This window comes from Rhinichthys klamathensis, unplaced genomic scaffold (assembly GCF_029890125.1).
Source record: "Rhinichthys klamathensis goyatoka isolate OS25496 unplaced genomic scaffold, OSU_Roscu_1.1 h1tg000868l_1, whole genome shotgun sequence".
In the NCBI taxonomy this organism is placed as follows: Eukaryota; Metazoa; Chordata; class Actinopteri; order Cypriniformes; family Leuciscidae; genus Rhinichthys; species Rhinichthys klamathensis.
This window is the reverse complement of record NW_026607234.1, coordinates 399,879-424,961: the sequence shown is the minus strand read 5'-3', so window position 1 is coordinate 424,961 and position 25,083 is coordinate 399,879. Positions and strand designations below refer to the sequence as shown.

Below are 25,083 nucleotides of genomic sequence, written 5' to 3'. Positions count from 1 at the left end.
TTTCTCTGTTTGATTTTGGATCAAGAATTGGATTATTGTGAAAATTGTGATGATCACTTTGTGTCTGTTGATTCTGTTGATTGTGATGTGTCTGTAGAGGCTTTTTATTCACCATCAGCTGATCCAGAGAAGCTCAGCGTAACATCTAAAATCTTGAAAGTGAAACACAGACAGTCAAATGTGTGCAACATTAATACATGATCCGCTTAAGAACAACTAAAACAAACTATGCACTACTATAGTGAGATTGAGGTTCAAAACCCCTTTTAACCATTCAGCATTGGACATTTGACTCTTAACCTTAATAATACTTATCCTCTTTGTGGCATTATTTTATTTATGATAATGAAAGTGGTGATACATATTTACAATTATCTTTTTAAAATGCCAAATTCAGAATACTCTTACAATGCAGCATTTTGGGGGGAAAGATAGGGAATGTTTATATTCTTGTTTTGAAATAAAATGAAACAAAGAAATTTTTTTTTCTTTGCACAGCAATAATTAACGCACTGGCGCAGGGGTGTCCAAACTCGGTCCTGGAGGGCCACTATCCTGAAGAGTTTAGCTCCAACTTGCTTCAACACATCTGGGGTGCGTTTCCCGAAAGCATCGTTAGCCAACTATGGTCGCAAGTTCCGTCGTTACCAATAGAGTTCAATGGAAATTGCGATCATAGTTGGATAACGATGCTTTCGGGAAACGCACTCCTGTCTGGAAGTTTCTAGTATGCCTATTAAGACCTTGATTAGCTTGTTCAGGTGTGTTTAATTGGGGTTGGAGCTGAACTCTGCAGGACAGGACAGTGGCCCTCCAGGAGCAGGATTGGATACCCCTGCACTAGTGGGTCCAAACTCAAACATGGTCTCCAAAATATGTGTAATAAAAATCATTAACAACTCATTAAAATATGACCATTTTTAATCATCACTACTCACAGAAGCATCTTCAGTTCAAATTTAGGATCATCCTTCAGATCAGACAGCAGCTTCACTCTTTGATCTAGTTTATTTCCAGTCAGATCCAGTTCTCTCAGGTGTGAGGGGTTTGATATCAGAGCTGAAGCCAGAGCACCACAACCTTCATCTGTGACTCCACAATAACTCAACCTGTAGAGAACAATGACACTCTTCAATCTCTCAGTTCAGGATATACAGCTCAGATAAGCAGGAATTTTAGTGAAACTCAATTCAAGACTCAAATTTTTATAAGTAGCACACAATTCTCAACACATCTGACTAAAGCCACTGTGTGATTTATTATAGTCCTTTACGATTGTTCCTTGTCAGACTGTACGAACATGATCCTCTCTGTAAGCCATGTCACACTGTAAGATCTCAGTTGTCATTAATACCAGACTGTATGACAGTCAAGGCGCTTTAAAACAGACACACGCAAAAAAACTTGTCCGGAGTTTTACATCATCAATCAATGACACGTTCGGTGACTGTGAGCTGCATCACACGCAGGATTGAAATGGTGGCTACAAAGAAATCTCTAACGATTAATTATGGTCATGGCTTTTCTTGAAAAACGAAGACAATTTGATGGTTGTCTTAAAAGAAGTCACACTGTGAGTCTTTGACTATGAGTCAAATCTTCTGACACTGCCAGAAATTCGTCGGAGGTCAAATTTGATCGCAACGGTCATTTATCGGCTGTCGGTGAACATGTCAAACTAACGATCAAAGACTTCAGATTTTAGCCTGGGATCAGAGGATTCTTTTAGGATTTGCAAAATTTGTCTCAGACGGCCAAATCGTGGCAAAAATCGCACAGTGTGCACCCGCCTTAAATGTGTGCTTGAGGGGGGTACATTTCAGTATCAATATTTTTATGTATGCCGAAATTCTCAACACATCAGATTACATAGGCAAGGCAAGTTTATTTATATAGCACATTTCATACACAATGGTAATTCAAAGTGCTTTACATAGAATAAATTAAAATAATCAAAAGAAATAAGAATAATTAAAACGGTTTAGAATAAAAAAATAAAATACAGTATAAACAATCGGACGAACAGTGGCACAGTGCTCATTCAGTAAATCCACAGCTAAACAGATGTGTTTTGAGTCTGGATTTGAATGTGACTACTGTAGGAGCACATCTGATCTCTTCTGGAAGCTGGTTCCAGCTGCGGCTGGCATAATAGCTAAAAGCAGACTCTCCGTGCTTAGAGCGAACCTTGGTATTTCTAGCTGATGTGATCCTAATGATCTGAGTGATCTGTTGGGTTTATATTCAGTGAGCATATCTGCAATATATTGAGGCCCTAGGCCATTGAATGATTTACAGTATATACCAGTAATAATACTTTAAAATCAATCCTAAATGTAACTGGGAGCCAGTGTAAAGACCTGAGGACTGGTGTGATGTGTTCATATTTTCTGGTTCTGCTCAGTTCTGCAACTGTCTTATGGTCGTTTTAGGAAGGCCAGTGAGGAGTCCATTACAGTAATCCACCCTGCTGGTGATGAAAGCATGCACAAGTTTCTCTAAGTCTTGACTGGAAACAAAGCATCTAATTCTTGCAATATTTTTCAGGTGATAGTATGCTGATTTAGTTATTGCTTTGACATGACTACTGAAACTAAGGTCTGACGTTCACCTTGAGAACTTCATCTTTGTTTCCAAATGCAATGACTTCAGTTTTGTCTTTGTTTAACTAAAGAAAGTTTTGGCACATCCAACTGTTGACTTCATCAATGCATTGGCACAGGGAGTCAATGGGGCTGTAATCGTTTGGCGATAGTGCTAAGTATTCAATTCAATTCAATTCAAATTTATTTGTATAGCGCTTTTCACAATACATATTGTTTCAAAGCAGCTTTACAGAAAGTGCATTTCAGAAATGTACATAGAAGAATACAGTTAGTTAATCATCATGTAAGTAGAGTCAAGTCAAGTCAAATATATTTATATAGCGCTTTTCACAATACAGATTGTATCAAAGCTGCTTCACAGTATCAATCAAAACAACTTAACAGTGTTTGTTTATTACTGGAAAAGACATCCAAGTTTGGTAGAGCTTATCAGTGGTATGATGGGTCATTTAATTTGAATATCCCCAACTGAGCAAGCCAAAGGCAACAGTGGCAAGGAACCAAAAAACTCCATCAAGTGACCCGATGGTGTCCTAAAACTCCATCAGATGACCCAATTTAACCAAACGGTATTTAACATCTTGGAGATGTTATCCGACAGAAGATCTGCCCCGATTCTACTTGGGTGTAAGCCATCAGCGCGGAAGAACCTCGGTCGCTCCCAAAACAGATTCCAATTATTTTCAAATAATAGTTTCTCCTCATTGCACCATGACAATAACCATTCATTTAGCGCGAATAATCTACTGAACTTTTCATGCCCTTTTCGGTACGTAGGAAGCGGTCCAGACACAATAATCGATGTTTCAGGCGATGTTCTGCGTACCGTATCGATAAGGCTCCTGAAGTCTTTCTTCAGAACCTCCGTCTGTCGCAGCCTAGTGTCGTTAGCTCCCGCGTGCAGCACAACAGCTCCGACGCCCTCGTCACCGTTCAAGATCTCAGTTACCCGCGCAGTGATATCGAGAACACGAGCACCAGGAAAGTGAGTGTGCACCTTACTTTTACCTAACGTAGCGTGGACGTGTCGGACCGTGGAATCGCCGATGATCACAGCATCGCGTTCTGTTTCACGAAGAGGGGAGAAGCGTTCTGGGTGGAGATCTCGAAAACCGGGAGGGGCGAAAAGATTCTTGTCCTGGCACGCGGCTTCCGCGGAACCACCCAGGCTTTGTGGTGGTGTGTTGGAGCCGGGGTGAATGTGTGCTGTGTGTCATCTGCTTAGCTGTGGTAAGCGATTTGGTTCTTTCTCAGTATTTGGCTCAGAGGTGGCATATACAGGTTGAATAGGAGTGGCACAAGAATTGAGCCTTGAGGGACTCCGCATGTCATGGATGTCCACTCAGACTTATGGTCTCCTATACTCACATAATAACCTCTCCCTCCCAAGTATGACCTGAACCATTTTAGGACTATCCCAGAAAGCCCCACCCAGTTTTCCAGCCTGTCAAGAAGTATGTTGTGATCAAATGCAGCACTGAGGTCGAGTAGTACCAGCACTGATAATTTGCCTGTATCAGTATTTAATATCGTTTATTATCTTTATGAGCGCTGCCTCTGTGCTCTGATGCGGTCGGAAACCAGATTGAAAATTGTCAAAGTATCCGTTCGAGCTTAAGAATTTGTTCAGCTGATTGAAGACAACTTTTTCAATGATCTTGCCTATGAAAGGAAGATTTGAGATTGCTCTATAGTTGCTTAATATGGTCTTATCCAGATTGCTCTTTTTCAGGAGGGGCTTGACAACTGCAGTTTTCAGGAAGTTTGGAAAACTCCCAGAGAGAAGTGAGGCATTTACCACTTCTAGGAGATTCTAGACAGTTAAACAGTTAAACACACTTTGGGGAAAAAAAGATGAGGGAAGTGTGTCAAGGGAGCAGGTTGATGTTTTAAGGTGCTGTATGGTTCCTTCTAAAATTTTGCCATCAATTTCTTCTAAATCATACATAGTAACTACTTTCTCATGTTGTGGTTTGATCTGTCTGATCTCAGCGTAACTTAAGGATGTGCTGATCACGTTTCTGATATTATTGATTTTCTCAGAGAAGAAGGAAGCAAACTCACTGCATTTGCTGTCTGAGAGCATTTCTTTGGGAATCTGGCTTGGGGGGTTTGTCAGTCTCTCTACAGTAACAAAAAGAGTGTGTGTGTGTTGTTTAAGTTGCTGTTTATAATATTCGAGAAGAAAGTCTCTCTAGCTTTGCCTAGTTCCATATTGAAAGCATGGATGCTGTTTTTGTAGATGTTATAATGGACTACAAACTAGAGTGGGTCCACAATTGTGTGTGGGTATGTGTACATGCTGAGTCAGATCAAAAGTTTTTAAAACAGTTTTGATTTCTTTTGCCATATTGGTTTCTGCATTATCTATGTGAATGTTAAAATCTCCAGAAATGGCAAAACAGTCAAACTCTGAGGTAATTGTTGATAACAGTTATGTAAAGTCCTCACCAAAGGCTGGAGAGTATTTTGGAGGCCTGTAAATAATGATAAGTAAAATGCGCGGAGCACCTTTTAACACAATACCCAGATATTCGAAAAACGGGTAATTCCCAAATTATATTTGTTTACATTGATAGACATCTTTAAAAAGAGCAGCTACACTCCCACCTCTCCTAAAAGCTCTGCAGACACTCATAAAAGTAAAGTTAGGAGGGGCTGTTTCATTGAGGACTGTTGCACTGCAGCTGTCTTCTAGCCATGTTTCATTTAGAAACATAAAATCCAGGTTGTTTGTGGTTATTAAGTCGTTGACTAGAAGGGATTTATTTATAAGTGAGTGGATGTTTAAAAGTGCTAACTTAACAGTCTTACTTTTTGTCCCCAGAGCAATCTTAGTTTGACGTGTAATAGGTAGCAGATTAGATGGGTTTGCTGTACGGCTTTTGAAGGCCTTAAACTTTCTATCATGTAATAGAACAGAAATAGAGAAAGATACAGGTACACTGGGTTCCCACTTGTTCTGTAAACATTTGAGAAAGTACTGTTATCATAGTGGGGACCCGACACATATCACTGAGAGCTGGTATCAGTTGTTTTTGGTTCACCTCGAGCAGATGGAGGAGGGTGTGGGCCCCTGGCTTTTGGCAGAGGCCGAAGAGCTCTCACAGGAGGAGGGGGAGGGCGAGCTGGGCCCGCAGGCTTTGGTGGTTGTGGGGCCTGCCATTTTTTGGTTGATATCTGGGGGCTCGCAGCAAAAGAGTGGGATAGTTTGGTTCCAGCATACACCAGTTCTTCCATTTTCTCTGAGAAGCACAGAAGTGGAGATGCTGGAGAGAGGGGCTGTTGCTCTGGTGTTATCGGAGGCTGTAATATATGTTGTCCTGGGTTCCCTGGCTGTTTTCCAGAAAGTCGTCCTTGGGTGCTAAATCTTGAAGCAGTTCTAATATAAATATATTCTAATAAATATAGTTCTAATAAAATAAGGCAGAGCTCAGCTGAGATTGTGTCCGTGAGCAGAGGTTGTTGGGGCTGTGTGGTGTTATCATTGTCCTTGTGTGATATGTCAACCGCATGTCCATTCAGGTGCTGAAGTGAAGGCCTGTGGTCATTCATACTGTGTCCAGGTGTGTGTGTGCCATTCAGGTTGAGTGGATTGGCACACACTGCAGAAGGATGATGGAGGGAGAACTAGATATTGTCCTTAAGCACTCTTGAACCAGGTTTGTTTGGGTGGTGGCCATCCTATTGAAACAGTTGTCAGTTGTCAATGAAGTTCACTCCTTTTATATTGCAGGTTTTTTGCAGCCATGTATTAAGACCAAGCAACCATGAAAACCTGTTTGTTCCTCTTACTGGGAGTGGTCCACTGATGAATGTCTGAACTTTCAGTCTTTTAAGTGTTTCAAAAATTTCATTCAAATCCTTCTTAAGGAGTTCTGACTGCTCTTTATGAATAGCATTCTTCCCGACATGAATGATAAGTCGATTTGTGGTCTTATGTTTCATCAGAATGTTCTGAAGTTCCCTGTTTACATCAGATGTTGTTGCTTGTGGAAGGCAGCACGTAGTTGTATCCCTGCTGCTAATGTTTCTGATTATGGAGTCACCCACTATCAGAGTCCTGGACCCGGCTGCGCTCTGAGCTGAGTGCCGCTGTCTGCTCGACCTTGAGCGCCAGTTAGCATCAGTGTTAGCTACTGGCTAATTCGATCTTTGTTTTATCACATTTATCACGTTTGGGGATTCCTCATTTACATTCATTAATACTTCAAATCTGTTCTCAAGATGTATAGGTGGTGGTAGGAAACCAGTGTTTGCAATCCTTGTCAGTGCCGTATCTTGGGTAGAGGATGCTACTGCGGCAATATGTGATGCTCGTGACAATCTGATGTCTCGAGTGCCTCTGGGTCTCGCTCCCTGTTTGTGCCATCGATTTGTATGTGGATCAGTTACGGCTTGTTTCTCTACACTGGCCTTTCGAGGAGCACTAGATTCATGGGACTTACCGGCTGTATGCTGAGGGCGTCCATGACGAAGCTCTGTTGTGTGTTCCGTCTGGTTTGGTGGTCCCTCAAGTAACTTAGTTTCAAGAACTGCAATCCTTTGTAAAAGTCTTATAAAAGCTTATTTTCACCTTCACAACATCTCTAAACAATAAGGCGACTCACCTGTGTTTTGTGTGAGGCATTTGTAACAGAGATTTGTGTCTCCTTTTATACTTGTAAAACTCTACAGATTATCCTACATCCTTGTTCGGAACTATAACTATAAACAATTTGTAAGTATCAGTATGTGTGACTCTCAGATGATTTACCTCAGTATCTCCAGTTTACAATAAAAAACTGGATCCTTCAGTCCATCAGAGAGCAGATTCACTCCTGAGTCTCCCAGTTTATTTCCAGTCAGATCCAGTTCTCTCAGGTGTGAGGGGTTTGAACTCAGAGCTGAAGCCAGAGCAGCACAACCTTCATCTGTGACACCACAATAACTCAACCTATAGAGAACAATGACACTCTTCAGTCTCAGTTCAGGTTATACAGCTTAACCGGAACTTCACAATTAATTGTTTTATGTGAGTACCACAAAATTTTCAACAACACATAAATATAAAAAAATACTGAAAAAACATATACTGAAACACTTCTGTAAGATATGAATCAGAAAATATTTTACGTTAGTCACTTCGACATTGTGTCGTAGCTGACACTAGGGGTCGCACTTGAGAGCCCCAAACACCTCTGATACTTATGAAAAGGCCAATGAGAATTGGCGAGTGGAATTTGCATGAGCCACTCCCCCGGACATACGGGTATAAAAGGATGCAGCGTGCTTCCACTCATTCAGATTTGTTCTTTAGAGCCAAATGGATGTCAGCAGACAGAAGCTCATTTTCATTTACCTTTGCTGGGAAATCTATAGCGCATTGCAGTGGTTTATCCACCCACACCAACAGGAGCTTCAGCAAAAAAACAGTTTTCTTTTAAAAGAACAAAATGCTGGAGAAGAATGTCTTTTTAAAGACCCCACCCCCAGGTGGTCCAGCTGATCTGTTCGCCTCCCAAGAATCCTCCAACAGTCTGCTCTGAGCAGCTCACTACGCTCACTATCACCCTCTCGCCTATCCTCTTTGGTCTCATCCACACTTCCTCCACCTGATCAGCTCTCAACACTAGATACTAACAGTGCAACTGATACTCTTTTCTTCACTTTAACATCCTGCTTGGACAACTTCTTCCCCCTTTTCTTCCAGGCCAGTCCGCCCCACACCCTCTGCCCCTTGGTTATCTGATGTTCTCCGCGAACATTGTTCTAAACTCAGGGGTGCAGAGAGGAAGTGGCGCAAATCGAAAAATCCTACTGACCTTGGTCTTTATCAATCCCTCCTCTCTTCCTTCTCTGCTAATATCTCTACTGCTAAAATTACTTACTATCTGTTACGACCCCTCTAAGACTTGTCTAGGAGCTAGAGGAGCAACATTAAAGAAACATGGCAAAACTGTGATAATAATAAGAAGCGGCAAGAAACTATGAGCGAACACCGACTGTCAATGAGAAATGTAATTTATTATACAAGAAGGAAAAAGAAACTATCAAAAAAAAAAAAGAATCCACAACAATATTGAGGCTGAAAGCCACCAACAAAAATGTACAATTTTACAATAAGCAAAACAAAAGAATAATGAATAAGAAAAGGGAAAAAAAAAACAGACTAAACCAAATCTACCCAAAAGAAAAGGGGACTCTAGTGACGCCAAAAGAAAGAAAGAAACAAAAGAAAACAATTCTAACTCATTTCAAACCTCTTAGCTAACTAATGAAAAATAAAAATAAAAGAATAGTTTCTTCAGCGCCAAGCGCCGTATTCTTCCCTACCCTAAACTAACAAAACAAAACATACAATGGGTGGCATATAGTAGAAGGAAATCCAAGGCACTCTTCTTAGGAATTAATAAAAATAAAAGCCTTTATTTGACTGGCTATTTCATAATAGAAAATTTAAAAGACATGGGAAAAAAACAACCCGCTTGGGTTGTTTTTTTCCCATGTCTTTTAAATTTTCTATTATGAAATAGCCAGTCAAATAAAAGCTTTTTATTAATTCCTTTTTATTATTTCCGGGCGCAGGGTTGCCAAATTGCAAATATTTAGTAAAACACCAGGAAGAAAACGTGTTCTTTTAACAGAAAAGCTCTGATTGGGGGATTTAAATTGTAAAAAATCTGGCAACCACATGCATGAATGCTCGTAAAGCGGCTTGTTAAAACAGTCTGTAATTTTTTGTCGTCTCATTTTTTTCCCCTGACAAAAACAACGAGTGATTTTGGTCAAGTTTTAATTTTTTTAAATACATGTAGACTTGTCTTTCGTCAAGGATATTGCATGTTCATTTAGTCACAGTTATCGTTTAATGACGTTGGTGTTATCTCGTCTTCTTCTCGTCTTATCATGGAGAAAAAAAAGGTCGTCAACAAACATTTTTTGTCATAGATTTCGTTAACGAAATGAACACTACCAGCCTAGGTTTTTTGGAGCAGAACAGAGGTGCGCTCACTCAGTTGCTTAGTAAGACTGCCACACAAAAAGGTCATGCTTTTGCTCTGGGACATGTTTTTCATATCGCACCCTCTTATAATTAGCTAATCGCAATGTTCCAAATTGAAATTGATTTCGATTAATCGTTCAGCCCTAGGTCTGACCTCTTGTAACCAAATCCATACTATTGAAGTAGCTCCCTTTTTAGGTACTAAATCGTCATCGGAGGCTGACATGCTGCTCTTACTCTCAGACAGGTGTTGTTGTTGTGCGCGCTAGGGAACGTAAATGCGCCATACCTCATTGCGTCACTATATCATTGATTTAGCGATATGATACTTTTTTATCATGTAAAAATGTATACCGGTGTTATCGTGGACGGTATGAAATGGCACACCCCTAAGTTTGCAAATGATACACAACTATTTTTTCAGATAAGACAGAGATAATTGATATCTGGATGGACAGAGACATGTTATTCAGCCATATCTAGACTCTTCGTCTCTAAAAGCCAATAATCATCTGGAACAGAGGAACCATGTTTAACAGCAAACTCAAACAGGCTCATCTCTGTTTTGTCTGAGGCAATTTTATAACAGAGATTTGTCTCTCCTTTTTACACTTGGTACATTTCCTGACCTGTGGGTAAAAGGGGGTCTACAGATTATCATACATCAATGTCAGAACTGCTACAAATATAAACTATTTGTGAGTATCAGTGTGTGTGAATCTCAGAGAGATGATTTACCTCAGTATCTCTAGTTTACAGTGAGGATCCTTCAGTACAGCAGAGAGCCGATTCACTCTTGACACTCCAAGTTTATTTCCAGTCAGATTCAGTTCTCTCAGGTATGAGGGGTTTGATCTCAGAGCTGAAGCCAGAGCAGTACAACCTTTATCTGTGACACCACAATTAATCAACCTGTAGAGAACAATGACACTCTTCAGTCTCTCAGTTCAGGATATACAGCTCCGATAAGCAGAAATTGCAGTGAGATTCAATTCACAACATGATTAACAGGTCCAGTCTAAGATGAGACCAGCTTATACATGGTGCTTGAGGAGGTTTATTTCAATATCATTATATATTCAATCTTTACATTTTTATGAGTACCACAAAATCCTCAACACATATGCATGTGAAAAAATACTAGGAAAAATTTATTATTCTAATATTATCTTTTTTATTGACCATTGATTCTTATATAACTGTAATTGTCTAGATTTGTAATATATTTAATCTGCCCTATATTAAACTATTCCATTTTTCTTGTTTTCTATTAAAAATAATAGAACATGAATCTATCAATTTGACACTTATATAATTCAAAGGGACATCAAAAGCCACAAATCAATTTACTCTACAATCAGCTGCTGGGACATTATTTAATATAACAAAGTAACTCCACATTATGTAACTCCCATTTCTGTCTCTGTCATTCACTCTGATAAGCAGTTTAAATGAGTTAATTGACTGAGTGTGTCACAGGCAGTTGCAAATCAAGTTGAAACAAGGATCTAATCATAGCAGTCTTCAGTTTATTTTAACAAAACTCAGGGTACTAAGGATACAGAACCACCGTCAAAGTGCAACATTAACAAGGAGCTGAACAGAACAAAATACACTGCTTAAATACACAGGGCAAACAAAGGAGCTAATGAGATAATTAACTAGACACGCCTGAACAGAATACTCAGTCAATTAGTAACCAAGGAAACAAACAGGCAGGGAATAGAGGAGAACAGAAACAATTAACAAACTAACAGCAACATACTAGAACAGAACAGGAAAGCTAAATCAAACACGATACAAAACCGTAACGAATTTTTTGCCACTGCACTGTAAAAAAAATATATATTTTCATGATTTATCACAACTTGTCACAGAACAGCTTAGTTGTTGATAATGTTGTTCAGATAACATAATATTTTAAGTTTTTGTTGAATAAACTAATCTCTTTTTTTGTATCAACTCAAAAAAAAGTTTTTTAAGACACCCAGGCTAGGCTACTTTAAGTTAAACTAACAAACAATTTTTGCAGTATGATTGTGTCTTTATTAATTTCTGTGCATGATGCTAAAGTCCCCCTGTGGTGAAAATCAATCTTTTAAGATTTGTTTATATGTCTATGTAGTGTTTTAATATGATTTAAGACCAACCATGTGCAACACCATTGCTGATTATTTTCTCCTTAAAACTACAGTGAACCAAATACAGTCTCAAAAATGTAGAAAAAAGGTACCTAGTGACGACCCTGGCACTGGCAGTATGAGAGAAGTGCTGATATGCAAGAAAAAGTGAGTGTACACTACAACTTAAAATATAGGAGTGCTGCTACTGTGTATCAGTGCGTACAGGCCCACTTCGAAGTACTGTGAGAAACCATGTTTAACAGCAGACTCACAAACCACATATGTTTGCAAAACACCTTATTATCACCTTCACAACATTTACAGGTTATCCTATATCCTTGTTGGTGCTATAATTATAAACTATTTGTGAGTATCAGTGTGTGTGACTCTCAGAGAGATGATTTACCTCAGTTTCTCCAGTTTACATTGAGGATCCTTTAGTCCAGCAGAGAGCAGATTCATTCCTGAGTCTCCTAGTTTATTTCCAGACAGATTCAGTTCTCTCAGGTGTGAGGGGTTTGATCTGAGAACTGAAGCCAGAGCAGCACAACCCTCATCTGTGACTCCACAATCCCACAACCTGTAAAGATTAAAAACATGCATATGATGAAGATGAATGACACTAGTTTAAATTAATTTTTAAAATGTGAAAAAATCATTTTATAATCGTATTAAAAGCTTATGAATGACTAGCTGAAATGAACTATTGTAGCCTAATTTTAAATTCCTTTAAGTGATGTCAATTAATTTATTGTCACCTACTTGCAGACAGGCCTACAGAAATAGTCACATATTATTAATGCTTTATTGGCATGACTGTACGGCATTTAGAATATATATGGCACTATACAGTAGATTGTGTAAAGAGAACTATAAAACTTAAATAATACAGACCAGTCAATGGGTTTAAAAGACTTTGGGATAAGATTAATCATTTTTTGTATATATTCTTTTAACAAATATTAACTTCATTAATTTACTAATAGTCACTTACGGTCTGGCCACTTGACAGTGCATGTATGCAACAGGAAGTAAGTGTGCAAGCCTGTCCCAGATCTAATAAATGCCAATTAATTTATCAGTGCCCTTAACACACACTAAATCCACACTGTCTCTAAAGGTCCCGATATACTTCAAGCAAAATCAAAGAACAAACTGATATAACATCATTTCAAACAAAATCAGCCAGCCCGGACCACTTGGCTACCCTAGGCAAGATTGTACCTAATATTTTGAATTAATAGTATTAGTAATAAAAAAAAAATAAATAAAAAAAAAACACTAATTTTGGCGCCCATATGCATGAGTTGCGCCCCTAGCATTTGCCTTTTCCGCCTATGCCGTGGGCCGGCCCTGTCCACGCTGCGTTAATCAGATGCTTTTCTTATGCTTTCTTTAAAAAAAATGCTTGCAGTTTTCTGTTTTTTGTTGTATATTTATTTTGTTATTGAGGCTTGAAATCGCAAAATGTCATGAAAAACCTTTCAGGTGCTTTTTCTTATGCTGTTTTGAATTCAAACTGTATATCCTCCTTTAATATATATATTAATATATATATACACGGGTGAAACTCGAAAAATTAGAATATCATGCAAAAGTTGTAATTCAACTTAAAGATGAAACTAATACAGAATATTATATAGACTCATTACATGCAAAGTGAGATATTTCAAGCCTTTATTTGTTATAATTTTGATGATTATGGCTTAAAGCTTATGAAAACCAGTTTTGTTTCAGTTCAATTTTGTAGGCTCAAAGTGTCACACTCCAATCAGCTAATTTATCCAAAACACCTGCAAAGGGTTCCTTAACTTTAAATGGACTCTCAGTCTGGTTCAGTACAATTCACAATCATGGGGAAGACTGCTGACCTGACAGTTGTGCAGAAAATCATCATTGACACCCTCCACAAGGAGGGAAAGCCTCAAAAGGTAATTGCAAAAGAAGTTGGATGTTCTCAAAGTGCTATATCAAAGCACATTAATAGAAAGTTAAGTAGAAGGGAAAAGTGTGGAAGAGAAAGGTGCACGGGCAGCATGGATGACCGCAGCTTGGAGAGGATTGTCAGGAAAAGGCCATTCAAATGTGTGGGGGAGCTTCACACGGAGTGGGACTGTGGCTGGAGTTACTGCATCAAGAGCCACCACACACAGACGGATCCTGGACATGGGCTTCAAATGTCGTATCCCTCTTGTCAAGCCGCTCCTGAACAACAAACAACGTCAGAAGCGTCTTACCTGGGCTAAAGAAAAACATAACTGGTCTGTTGCTCAGTGGTTCAAAGTCCTCTTTTCTGATGAGAGCAAATTTTGCATCTCATTTGGAAACCAAGTCTGGAGGAAGAATGGAGAGGCACACAATCCAAGATTCTTGAAGTCCAGTGTGAAGTTTCCACAGTCTGTGTTGGTTTGGGGAGCCATGTCATCGGCTGGTGTTGGTCCACTGTGCTTTTATTAAGTCCAGAGTCAACGCAGCCGTCTACCAGGACATTTTAGAGCACTTCATGCTTCCTTCAGCAGACAAGCTTTATGGAGATGCTGACTTCATTTCTCAGCAGGACTTGGCACCTGCCCATACTGCCAAAAGTACCAAAACCTGGTTCAATGACCATGGGATTACTGTGCTTGATTGGCCAACAAACTCGCCTGACCTAAACCCCATAGAGAATCTATGGGGCATAGCCAAGAGAGAGATGAGAGACATGAGACCGAACAATGCAGAAGAGCTGAATGCCGCTATTGAAGCATCCTGGTCTTCCATAACACCTCAGCAGTGCCACAGGCTGATAGCATCCATGCCACGCCACATTGAGGCAGTAATTCATGCAAAAGGGGCCCAAACCAAGTACTGAGTACATATGCATGATTATACTTTTCAGAGGGCCGACATTTCTGTATTTAAAATCCTTTAATGTAATAAATGTAATATTCAAATTTTCTGAGATTTTGAATTTGGGGTTTTCATAAGATGTAAGCCATAATCATCAAAATTATAACAAATAAAGGCTTGAAATATCTCACTTTGCATGAAATGAGTCTATATAATATATTAGTTTCATCTTTTAAGTTATGAAATAAATGAACTTTTGCATGATATTCAAATTTTTTGAGTTTCCCCTGTGTGTGTATATATATATATATATATATATATATATATATTAGTGCTGTCAAACGATTAAAATATTTAATCGCGATTAATCGCATTAATGTCATAGTTAACTCGCGATTAATCACACATTTTTATCTATTCTAAATGTCTCTTGATTTCTTTTTGTCCCATATTTTTATTCATTTTAATGTTCTTATCAACATGGAAAAGTGGATCGGCTTGCTTTGTGCAAATGTTTTTTTATTGAAAACAACATTGGCATATACTGTGTTCAATTTCACACTAACATTCTCACTTGGAGCAAATAATCTCTCACACAATGTTACACTGTCCAACAATAAAAGGGTGAAAGAAATCCTGACGAGGTCCTGATATTGACGAGGGGGCGGAGAATTCGCATCAGCTGTGTGTGTGTGTGTGTGTGTGCTGAAGTGGTATTTCAGACTGGACGTGCTGCGATGATGATAGCTCAGTTCACAACAACAAAACACACAGATCACTTTGGTCTTGTCAATGGGACCATTTGGCAACTTTTTAAAAGTAAACTTTCCATTCAGAATCTTATAGGCATCCATTTCGGCGTCTTGCGCTCGTCATCCACTCAAAACGTAACGTTAACCTACTATTTGGCCGGCTCGCAAGCCCAAACGAGTGTGTGCGTCGTGCCTGTTGTTTTGTTTCCGGTCTAGCTAGATCCGCTTGCGCTTTGGTTGACGAAGCAACAAAACGTCCTCGCGCGGCCCAAGCTATTGAAATGAATGGGTTTCATAGCGCAGCGCATGCGGCGTCCTGTTGCAAAAGCATGTGAAAAAAACTACAAAGTTTGCTAGGCCAAAAAGACCGTTAATCGCGCGATAAAAAAATTAACGCCGTTAAAATGGGTTTGCGTTAACGCCGTTAATAAGGCGTTTAACTGACAGCCCTAATATATATATATTCCTTTATACCTTGATTCTGTTAATCCTGTGCAAAGTCCTTGTGGCCGGCAGGACAAGGCAGAGGGCCGTGAGAGAACAGCACGAGGCCGGCGGCGTGATTGATAATGAGCGACTCGTATCTCTCATGAAGGAGCAGAAGCATAAAAAGAAAAGTGAGGACAGGGAAGGACGAGAGAGGCCAGGCCCTGGATTCATGTTTCTGTTTTTATTATGTGTGGGGCAGTCGTCCGTGAGGGGATGCCGTCTTTACTTTCGTTTTGTTGTTTGTTTATTTTATGGATTATTAAAGTGTTCGCTGGTTCCCGCCTCCTCCTTCCCATAACAACGAACTTCGTTACAGTCCTTTTTTATCTAACAGGGTTATTTGGGTATTTGACAGCTTGGAGTGAGAGAGGCTTGAATATTCACAATCATTGTAACTTTCTTTCTATTACAGTGAATGTGAAAAAATTAAACAAATAAGGGGTGGGTGCCCTTGGAGATAACTGGCCCCAGGGCCTTTGCCAGTGATAATCTGCCCCTGCTGACAGTAATGGGATTTGGTGAAAATGTCCTCCTTTTGTTATTTTGGTTAGAAAGAGCTAAAAGTATAAATGTGATCATGTTTTATCAGTATAGTGATTGTTGTCAGTGTGACTTACTGAACTGATCTGGACTCTTTAACCACAGGCAGCAGCTTTTGAAGAACTTCATCTGCTGTATTTTGTGTTCCAATGAATGGTTTTAGATTAAAAACATCCATCTTCTGCTCTGATGTCAGCAACATATAAACCAGAGCTGACCACTGTGAAGAGGAGAGTTTGGTTTGTCTTATTTTTCCAGTTCTTAGATAGTCTTGGATCTCCTGCATCAGTGAATCATCACCCAGTTCATTCAGACAGTGGAACAGATTGATGGATCTAGTGATTCTCCCTGATCTTCTGTTTGATGTACTGAACTGTTTCCCTTTTGTTGTAGGAGCAGATTCCTGTCTGTGTCATTAAATCTCGTAAGAGAGTCTGACTCCAATGAGAGTCCCAGAAGGAACCGCAGGAAAAGGTCCAGATGTCCATTCTTACTCTGTAAAGCCTCATCCACAGCTGTGTGATGCAGGCCAGATAATGGATTAAATGTCTTCCAGTGTGCATTTATGCAGTTGTTTGTAAGGGAGAGATGCACATATAGAGCTGCTAGATGTTCCTGAATGCTCAGATGAGCAAAGCAGAAGACTTTCTCCTGATTCAAGCCAAACTCCTCTCTGAAGATCTGAGTGCACAATCCTGAGTACACTGATGCTTCTGTCACATCAATGCCACACTCCCTCAGGTCTTCCTCATTGAAGATCAGGTTGCCTTTCACAAGCTGCTGAAAAGCCAGTTTTCCCAGTTGGACAATCATGTCTTCATCTTTCACTTTATTCTCATAGTCCTTCTCATGTTTGATGTTGGTCTGAATTATCAGGAAGTGTGTGTACATTTGAGTGAGAGTCTTGGGAATCACTCCAGTCTCAGCTAGAGTCAACATCTCCTCTAGGACAGTGGCTGAGATCCAGCAGAAGACTGGGATGTGGCACATGATGTGGAGGCTCCTCAAGGACTTCAGGTGTGTGATGATTCTATTGGCCAAACTCTGAACACTGACTCTCTTCCTGAAGTATTCCTCCTTCTGTGGCTCATTGAAGCCTCGTACCTCAGTCACTCGATGGACACACTCAGAGGGGACGAGATCAGATGCTGCTGGTCTGGAGGTGATCCAGATGAGAGCAGAGGGAAGAAGATTTCCCACAATGAGGTTCGGCAGCAGCACATCCACTGAGGCTGATTCAGATATATCACACAGTTTCACTTTAAAGTTCAGAGAGAGACGACCAAGGGCGTAGATTTGGTTTGAACATTGGGGGGGTTGAAGTTTGGGTATGCCTCCTGATATTGTGATCATGGTATAAATAATGGGGGGGTCGTAATGCATAGATTTAAATATTGGGGGGGTTATATCCCCCCCATCCCCCCCACAAATTCCGCCCCTGGAGACGACACTCATCCAGACCATCAAAGATGAACAACACTTTATATTTATTACTGGATATTTCTATTTCTTTGGTTTCAGGGAAAAAGACATGAAGAAGATCTGAAAGACTGAGTGTTTTGTCCTTCATCAAGTTGAGCTCTCTGAAAGGAAGTGGAAATATGAGCTGGACGTCCTGATTCTCTTTCTCTTCAGCCCAGTCCAGGATGAACTTCTGCACAGAGACTGTTTTTCCAATGCCAGCGACTCCCTTTGTCAGGACAGTTCTGATGCGTTTCTCTTGTCCAGGTAAAGGTCTAAAGATGTCATTGCATTTGATTGGTGTGTCCTCTGTTGCTGCTCTCCTGAATTGAGTCTTGATCTGTCTCACCTCATGCTCATTATTGATCTCTCCACTTCCACTCTCTGTGATGTAGAGCTCTGTGTAGATCTCATTCAGGCGTGTTGGGTTTCCCTGCTTTGCTGTTCCTTCATACAAACACTGAAACTTCTTCATCAGAATTGATTTAAATCCACTTAGGATCAGTTGAGAGTTATGACTGAAAGAATAAAACAACAGATTAAAATAAATAAAAATGGTTTTGATAAAATACATAAACAATTTAATTCTGCAATATCACACTTTCAGTCATGCTCTTGGTTTGAATATCACTATGGCTGTGATATGTTTGTCCAAGCTGTGCTGATATTCAGACCAACAGAACGATTGAGAGTGTGATATTGTTTTTAAATAAAAGTTCAATGCAAGCAATGATGATTGAAAAGCATACATTATAGAGACAATGTTGTAATCATATTCAGAATTTGAGTGAGTCTGTCTAGACAGAAATGTTGAACCTCAGATCAGCTGATGTGTGTTTTCCCTTAAATTTTGCTGGTTTGTCCATTGACTGGTCACTCTTCATGGACACATAGCTGGACGCTGGTGGGTTTGATCTATGACTGTGAAATTGAGGTTAACACAACAGAGACAACAATTTATACCATGCATAATGGATTTTATATGTCATAGCACCCATCAGTCCATTTGTTAATTGACTTAGATCTGGGCTCTATTAGTTGAGGCAGGGGTGTGAAGTAACGAATTACAAATACTCACGTTACTGTAATTAAGTAGTTTTTTTCAGAAAATGTACTTTTTTGAGTAGTTAAAAAATTATGTACTTTTCCTGGAGTACATTTTAAGTGATGTGTCAGAACTTTTACTCCACTATTTTGCTTCCGTTTGTGGTCGTTACTCGTTACATGTTTGTTTAAAAAAAATTTCAAACATTTTTGTTAGTCTCGTGACTGTCGTCAAATCAAATTATGCATAGAAAACTTTAACCGCCAACTGCTGTTAATCATGGCTGCTGTGGAAGTGCATTCTTCAAGCATCAATTCAATCGAGATATCAGCGTCTTCCTCTAATATCACAAGGTACATTTCTGCTTACTAAATTATCTTTGTAGCCTATCTACAGGGCCTGCCATTTGGTGTGAGATTGGGGGTATTGAGTATGGGATCAATATCCCGCCAAATGTATTGCGGCCACGGCTTGATTAAAAAATGTAAAAATATATTGCACAAACTGAAAAAAATTATGCTAAATGATCAGAATAGCAAACAACGTGGTCATGGATCAAAATATAATAAACGTGAATCAAAAAATAACAAGCATGAATAAAAACTTAAATAAATATTATTTTGCACGAAACTTAAACTTATGTTCATGTTTTCTTTAAAATTATGTTTTCCTTTGTTTAATTACTCTGTACTTTGTGCTCTCTTGCATTTTCTGCTCATATTTAATTTTGTTGTACGCTAGTGCTGTTTTTCTCTTCGCTCTTCTTTCCATGTTCTGCGTTTGCTCTTCCAAATGTTGCAGTTCGAGTTTCATGTAAATTAGGGTTGGGCTTAAGCATCACCTTGGTCCACTAGTTCTAGATTGAACACGTTCAGTGAACATCAGTAGCATCAGTGCATTAGGTGAGGTAAACTGGTAATATTAGTGATTCTCATTTCTTTATCAAAACACTAAAACTGGTGCCGTTTTGGAGAGAAATTGGCTCTTTTTTATTCTCTCTTTTATTGGCTCTTTTATTATTTTTATTAGGTTGAGTGTACTGAGAATAACTCTTTCATCTTCTCATCTCTTAACTAGTCTTTCCTTGTTGTTTTGTTGCATTTTAAAAAGATGGATGATAGATATTCTTCAATCTTTCAGGCAAACAACAAAAGATACAGTGAATTACAGTATGTTTTCTAATTGTTTTAATTGTAGTGTACAGTGTTTATTATAAGGGGGTAGAATCCGCAGCTCAGTACTCACTACTCACTAATGAGTAGCCTTTAAATAAGCTGCTTTTTTACTCTTACTCAAGTAATTTTTTGGACAAGTACTTTTTACTTCACTCTACATTTTTTGGAATGAAATGGTACTTTTACTTGAGTATATTTTTTCAATACTCTTTCCACCACTGAGTTTAGGGCATTGTATAGAGAGCCTTAAACCTGTATAGAGGGTCTTATATCTCAGGACCAGAATTTAAAATTTAATTTAATAGTAAATAGACGAGAAATCAATCAGTTTAATTTACCTGATAAACCTCAAATAGAGAATCAATCCATTAATCTTTTACCATTTATTTTTAATCTGTTGTATTTGAGTTTCCCAAAATGTGATGTAGTTGTGTTTCATTTGTGCTATAATCTGGTTGAATCTATTGAGTTTGACAGTGTTGTTCTGGTCCAGATTATCAGTGTGATGGGGTCAGTGGATGCTCTGGATCAGCTGTGAGAAGGAACCTGGTCCTTTACTCAACTCTTGATATTGCAGGGCTTTATAATAGTATGAGTCACTGAGATTTAAATGCTACTAGAATTTGATTACCTATTTCTGCATTTTGACAATATGTGAATATTTGCCAAATTCTCCCCTGCAAACATTTTGTGCCAGTGGTCTATCTGTCTGTCTATACAGAAATGTTGTACCTCAGATCAGTTGATTTGTTTCTTCTCTTCAATTTTATTGGAATCTTTATTGACTGGTCACTCTTCATGGACACACAGCTGGGCTCTGGTGGGTTTGATCTCTGACCTTGATCTCTGAAATTGAGTTTAATACAACATAGACAACAATTCACACCATGTATAATGAATTATACAGGTACAGTTGGTTTTAGATGCAGAAAAGCTTCAGAAATGTTGAAGAGTGATGACATCACACCAGGATCATACCACCATACATCCACCAATCTATTTATAGACAGATCTGGGCTCTTTTAGTTTAGGCGAATGTATATGACACTCATGGTCTTAATTATATCTCAGCACCAGAATATTTTTTTTAATCATTATTATTATTTAACCATTATTGAACCAGAATAGCCTCTCTGAGATTAAAAATCTCTTTTACAGGAGTGCCATGGCCAAGATGGACAGCAGTATAAATCACAGGTTTACAAAACAAAAATCAACAAACTAAAAGACTTAAAAACAATTACTCATGATTGAGTCATCTTTCAGTTGCTGAATAATAGATTCGAATTTTTCCTTAGAAACCAAGTTTTGTAATTACTCACATTTCCTTAGGAAGACTTTGACGTACCTGCATTCTGGAGAAAATTCTTCATTGCGGAATGTGTCTTTGTTCTCCATGATTTATTCGGTATGAAGCTGCACTAGTACTGTAAGTCTGATGAGTCAGAAATACTGTTTCAGACAAACTGACAAACAAAAGATATTGCATTTTATTTATAATTACAATTTAAACAGTAACTTACTTTAATATTTTTCCCAAATTAATTGCTGCTTAAAAAAGACTAAATGTATTGTATTTGTTTTAATTAAAATGCTTCAAATGAAATGAATAAATGCAAATGTTTATTTTTTTTAAATTATTTATTTTTATTTTCTGAAATCAAATATTTCAGTAAATTTGATGAACAAAATAAATGCATGTACAAAATTAAAACAGATGTTTGTTTCAACCCAGCCCACCTGATGTTACCTTCAGCCTGGCGGGGAAGGTTGTGGCTCTCTTTGTACCTGATAAAGTCACAGATTATATAATTTAGACTGAAATGACATAAATTATATTGAAGTTTAAGAAGCAAAAAAATAAAAATCAGATTAGATTACGTTACAACACTCCCTATCTAAATATGTTAATTAAAGTTTTTGCCGGTTACCTTATTTTTTAGTTTTTAGAACATCGGGGTGATTAATTATAGGCTAATTGTCCCCAACCGATCTTTTAAATATAATTTACCTAGCTATATGTCACAACAAAAAGCCAATTTCTTTAAGAACTTCATATTTACTTTTTCTTTTAAATACTTCAAGAAAGCAGTTCATGATTACCTAAGTTAATGAGAAAGTCACTCAAATTCAGCTCACCTAATGCTCACTCACCCTTAGTGTTGTGAATGTGTTTCCCATCGAGTGATTCCAACCACTGAAATTCCTGCATCGGCAAACAGAAAAATTCTTGAATATATACTATTAAAGACTTTTAGTCCGATTTAAAGAATCTTATTAAGTCCTGGTGTAAAATGGCACGCAGCAAAACTGAAAATTCTTTCACTTTTTGTAGCAAAGTTGCCAACCCGTTTGAAGAGAAATATCCAGCACATCCAGTTCTTAACCAATTTGTTAATGAGAGCGTGAGACTATAGTTACCTCACTAGTTTTGATTATCCGGCCTAATCATAAAAGAATGTTCAAGTAGGCCTATATTTTTATACTTTATACTAATGTCAATTTAGTATACTAAAAGTAGGCTATACTTGTAAGTGTAATATTTCAATACTGCTTGGGACTAAATTGGCCCACTTGTTAGTATATAAAAGTATACGTTGAAGTGTAGCCACTATAAGTGTAACAGAAGTAAATTTTAAGTGAACAAGTTCACAAATACGTTTCTCATTTGTACTGCATCTGTAGCCTACTACAAGTGAACTCATAAGTAGCTATAGGCCTACTGGTAGTTTACTATTTTAATAGGCTACTAGAGGTATAGGCTAAATTTTTTTAGTTTATTAAAATAGTACACTTTGTGCTACTCTCAGTAAACTACTAGTTTAATAGTTTTACTTGTAAGTTTTCTTTAAGTGAACAACATCATGCTTATGTTTTACTATTTATATATTATTTTTGCACGTAAATGTTCCTATTTAGCTTTATACTGGAAATTTAGCCTACCTTTAACTGTACTTTAACTCTTTCCATTTTAAAAAACATTATTTTTTATCAACATTTGAATGTGGATAAAGTATTATAAAAAGGCAACATTTTAAACATAAAGCTGAGAAAATCGCATTTTTGTCAAAGTCTTTGTCCGGATGGGATTCATGGTGATGATCAAAACACAAATGGAGTAGATCTAGTCCATCAACTATTGTATTTTGTGCCATTTGCAAGGATACCCTGGTGAAGCAGAAGGAGAAGTCTTCTGTCGCCGTCAGTACGTGTAGATTTTTGAATGGTATTAATAGGGACTGCAAACGACAGACTGGCGGCGATGTGGCATCAGTGTAGCCTATATGAGAAATTTTTATTTTTTTATTTTTTATTATTATTATTATTAACAGTTTTGAAGTTATATGAACAAACACAAAAAAAAAAACATAAAACAGTCAGGACAACAAAGACACACACACACACACAAAAAAAAACATCTAAGATTGCCTCAGTCCACAAATATATACAAAATACTTATTGAAAAGAAAAATAATTAGATACACATAAATTACAATATTCGCAATTGTTTTATAATACAGCAAATTCCCCACAGGAGAGGGAAATAAATGTTAAACTACCAAAAGTCCCAAGAGAGTTCGCCATGTGGCTTCAAATCTTTTTTGTGAGTAGAACTCTCCAAAATGTAACTGTTCCATTTGGATATTAAAAAGCTGAGAAATTTTTTTTTTAAATGTGTACGTCCGAACCTATGAGGTGTGATTTGTGCACTTTTTGCCGATCGCTTATGGCGTTCCGATCGGCTCTATGACTTTACTATGGCACCCAAAATTAAACATCTGTATGGCGTGCACCCCGTGCCAAAATGAAACACGTGTCACCTGAATGATCCACTGTGGATATATTAGGCTTGTTCGACTTGAACCGGCGCTTCACAGACCGATCGGTGAATGAATCACTCTCATGGTAGGCCTACTTTGATGTCATTCACCGATCGGTCTGTGAAGCGCCGGTTCAAGTCGAACAAGCCTCTTCTTTGTTGCATGTGCAAATTATGATACACTAATACAAAAGAAAACAATTATATTCACAAAAATGTCTCTATTTGTACCAATTACTACACATTCATTCAATTTTGAATTTTAGTAAAACATATCTGCAACATTTATCAAGTTCATGGATAATTGTGCATGCACATGTTCATTATTTTGATACTATATTCATCCCATACAAGTTTGTGTTTTGAGGAATTCTTAAAGGGATATGTGAAATGGGCAGCCGATGTTGTGTGAGGTTGTTGGAATTATATGGTGAATACCATTGCATGAGTCATTGCAGACTGTAAGTGCTCTATTACATTATTCAGTCTAATAATCATTGTCTGATATGCTGGTAGATGCATCAATAAGATATTTCTTCAGTTATAAAATAACAACTGCTATATTATGGACTTTTTCTGGAATACTTGGGACTTGCTAAGACCGAGTACTCTTATTACCACCACTTCATTGCATCTTTAAATCAAAGCACATTGTTTTATTGTTGGTTATTTTGTGTATAGGCCTACGCTGTTTTATTTGAGACATATTTACATTTTGTTGACATTGTGCGCAAATAATTAATTATTTAATTTGGCCAATTAATACATTGTGTGAAATTGATCCATGACTCTGGCTTCTTTACTCCCCTCCTAGTTACTGGACATTAATTGTGTAAATAGTCCTCTAAGGTGATTAACAATCAGTGCATACTACAGTCTTCAATACAATCTTTTCAATTGATGTTTGAATTCTTTTTTTTTTATATAGCACTGCTAATTTCAACCACCCTACATAATTTTGTCGAGACCTGTGAAATTATGTGAAAAGGGCGATAATGAAAGGGATAGATTAATGTTCACTCAAACACAAAGCAGAACAGGACAGACATATGTACATCCCAGAGTCCTTTTAATTTATAATCATGAATTTATGCTTGATGAGATAACTCATGGGAATATTATAGAGATTATTTTATATTATTTTGTTATTCACAAGTATGTTTTATATACAGCAACACATTAAAAAGAAAATTATTAACACTTGTTAAAAAAAGAAATCAGTAAACAAACAAATAACGATTAAAAGGTCAATTTCTTG

At 38.0% G+C, this 25,083-nt stretch overlaps 1 protein-coding gene across 1 annotated transcript; it reads right to left on the bottom strand.

Annotated features, from left to right (window-relative positions):
* Window positions 1-934: 934 nt before the first annotated feature.
* On the bottom strand, window positions 935-18,299 carry si:ch211-149a19.3 (NACHT, LRR and PYD domains-containing protein 12). The gene is given in 8 exon segments (XM_056243921.1): window positions 935-1,109; window positions 7,363-7,542; window positions 10,330-10,503; window positions 12,121-12,294; window positions 16,402-16,662; window positions 16,664-16,759; window positions 16,761-17,607; window positions 17,774-18,299. Coding segments are annotated over 8 exon segments (2,394 nt in total). The 5' UTR covers window positions 18,261-18,299.
* Between the last annotated feature and the right edge of the window lie 6,784 nt (window positions 18,300-25,083).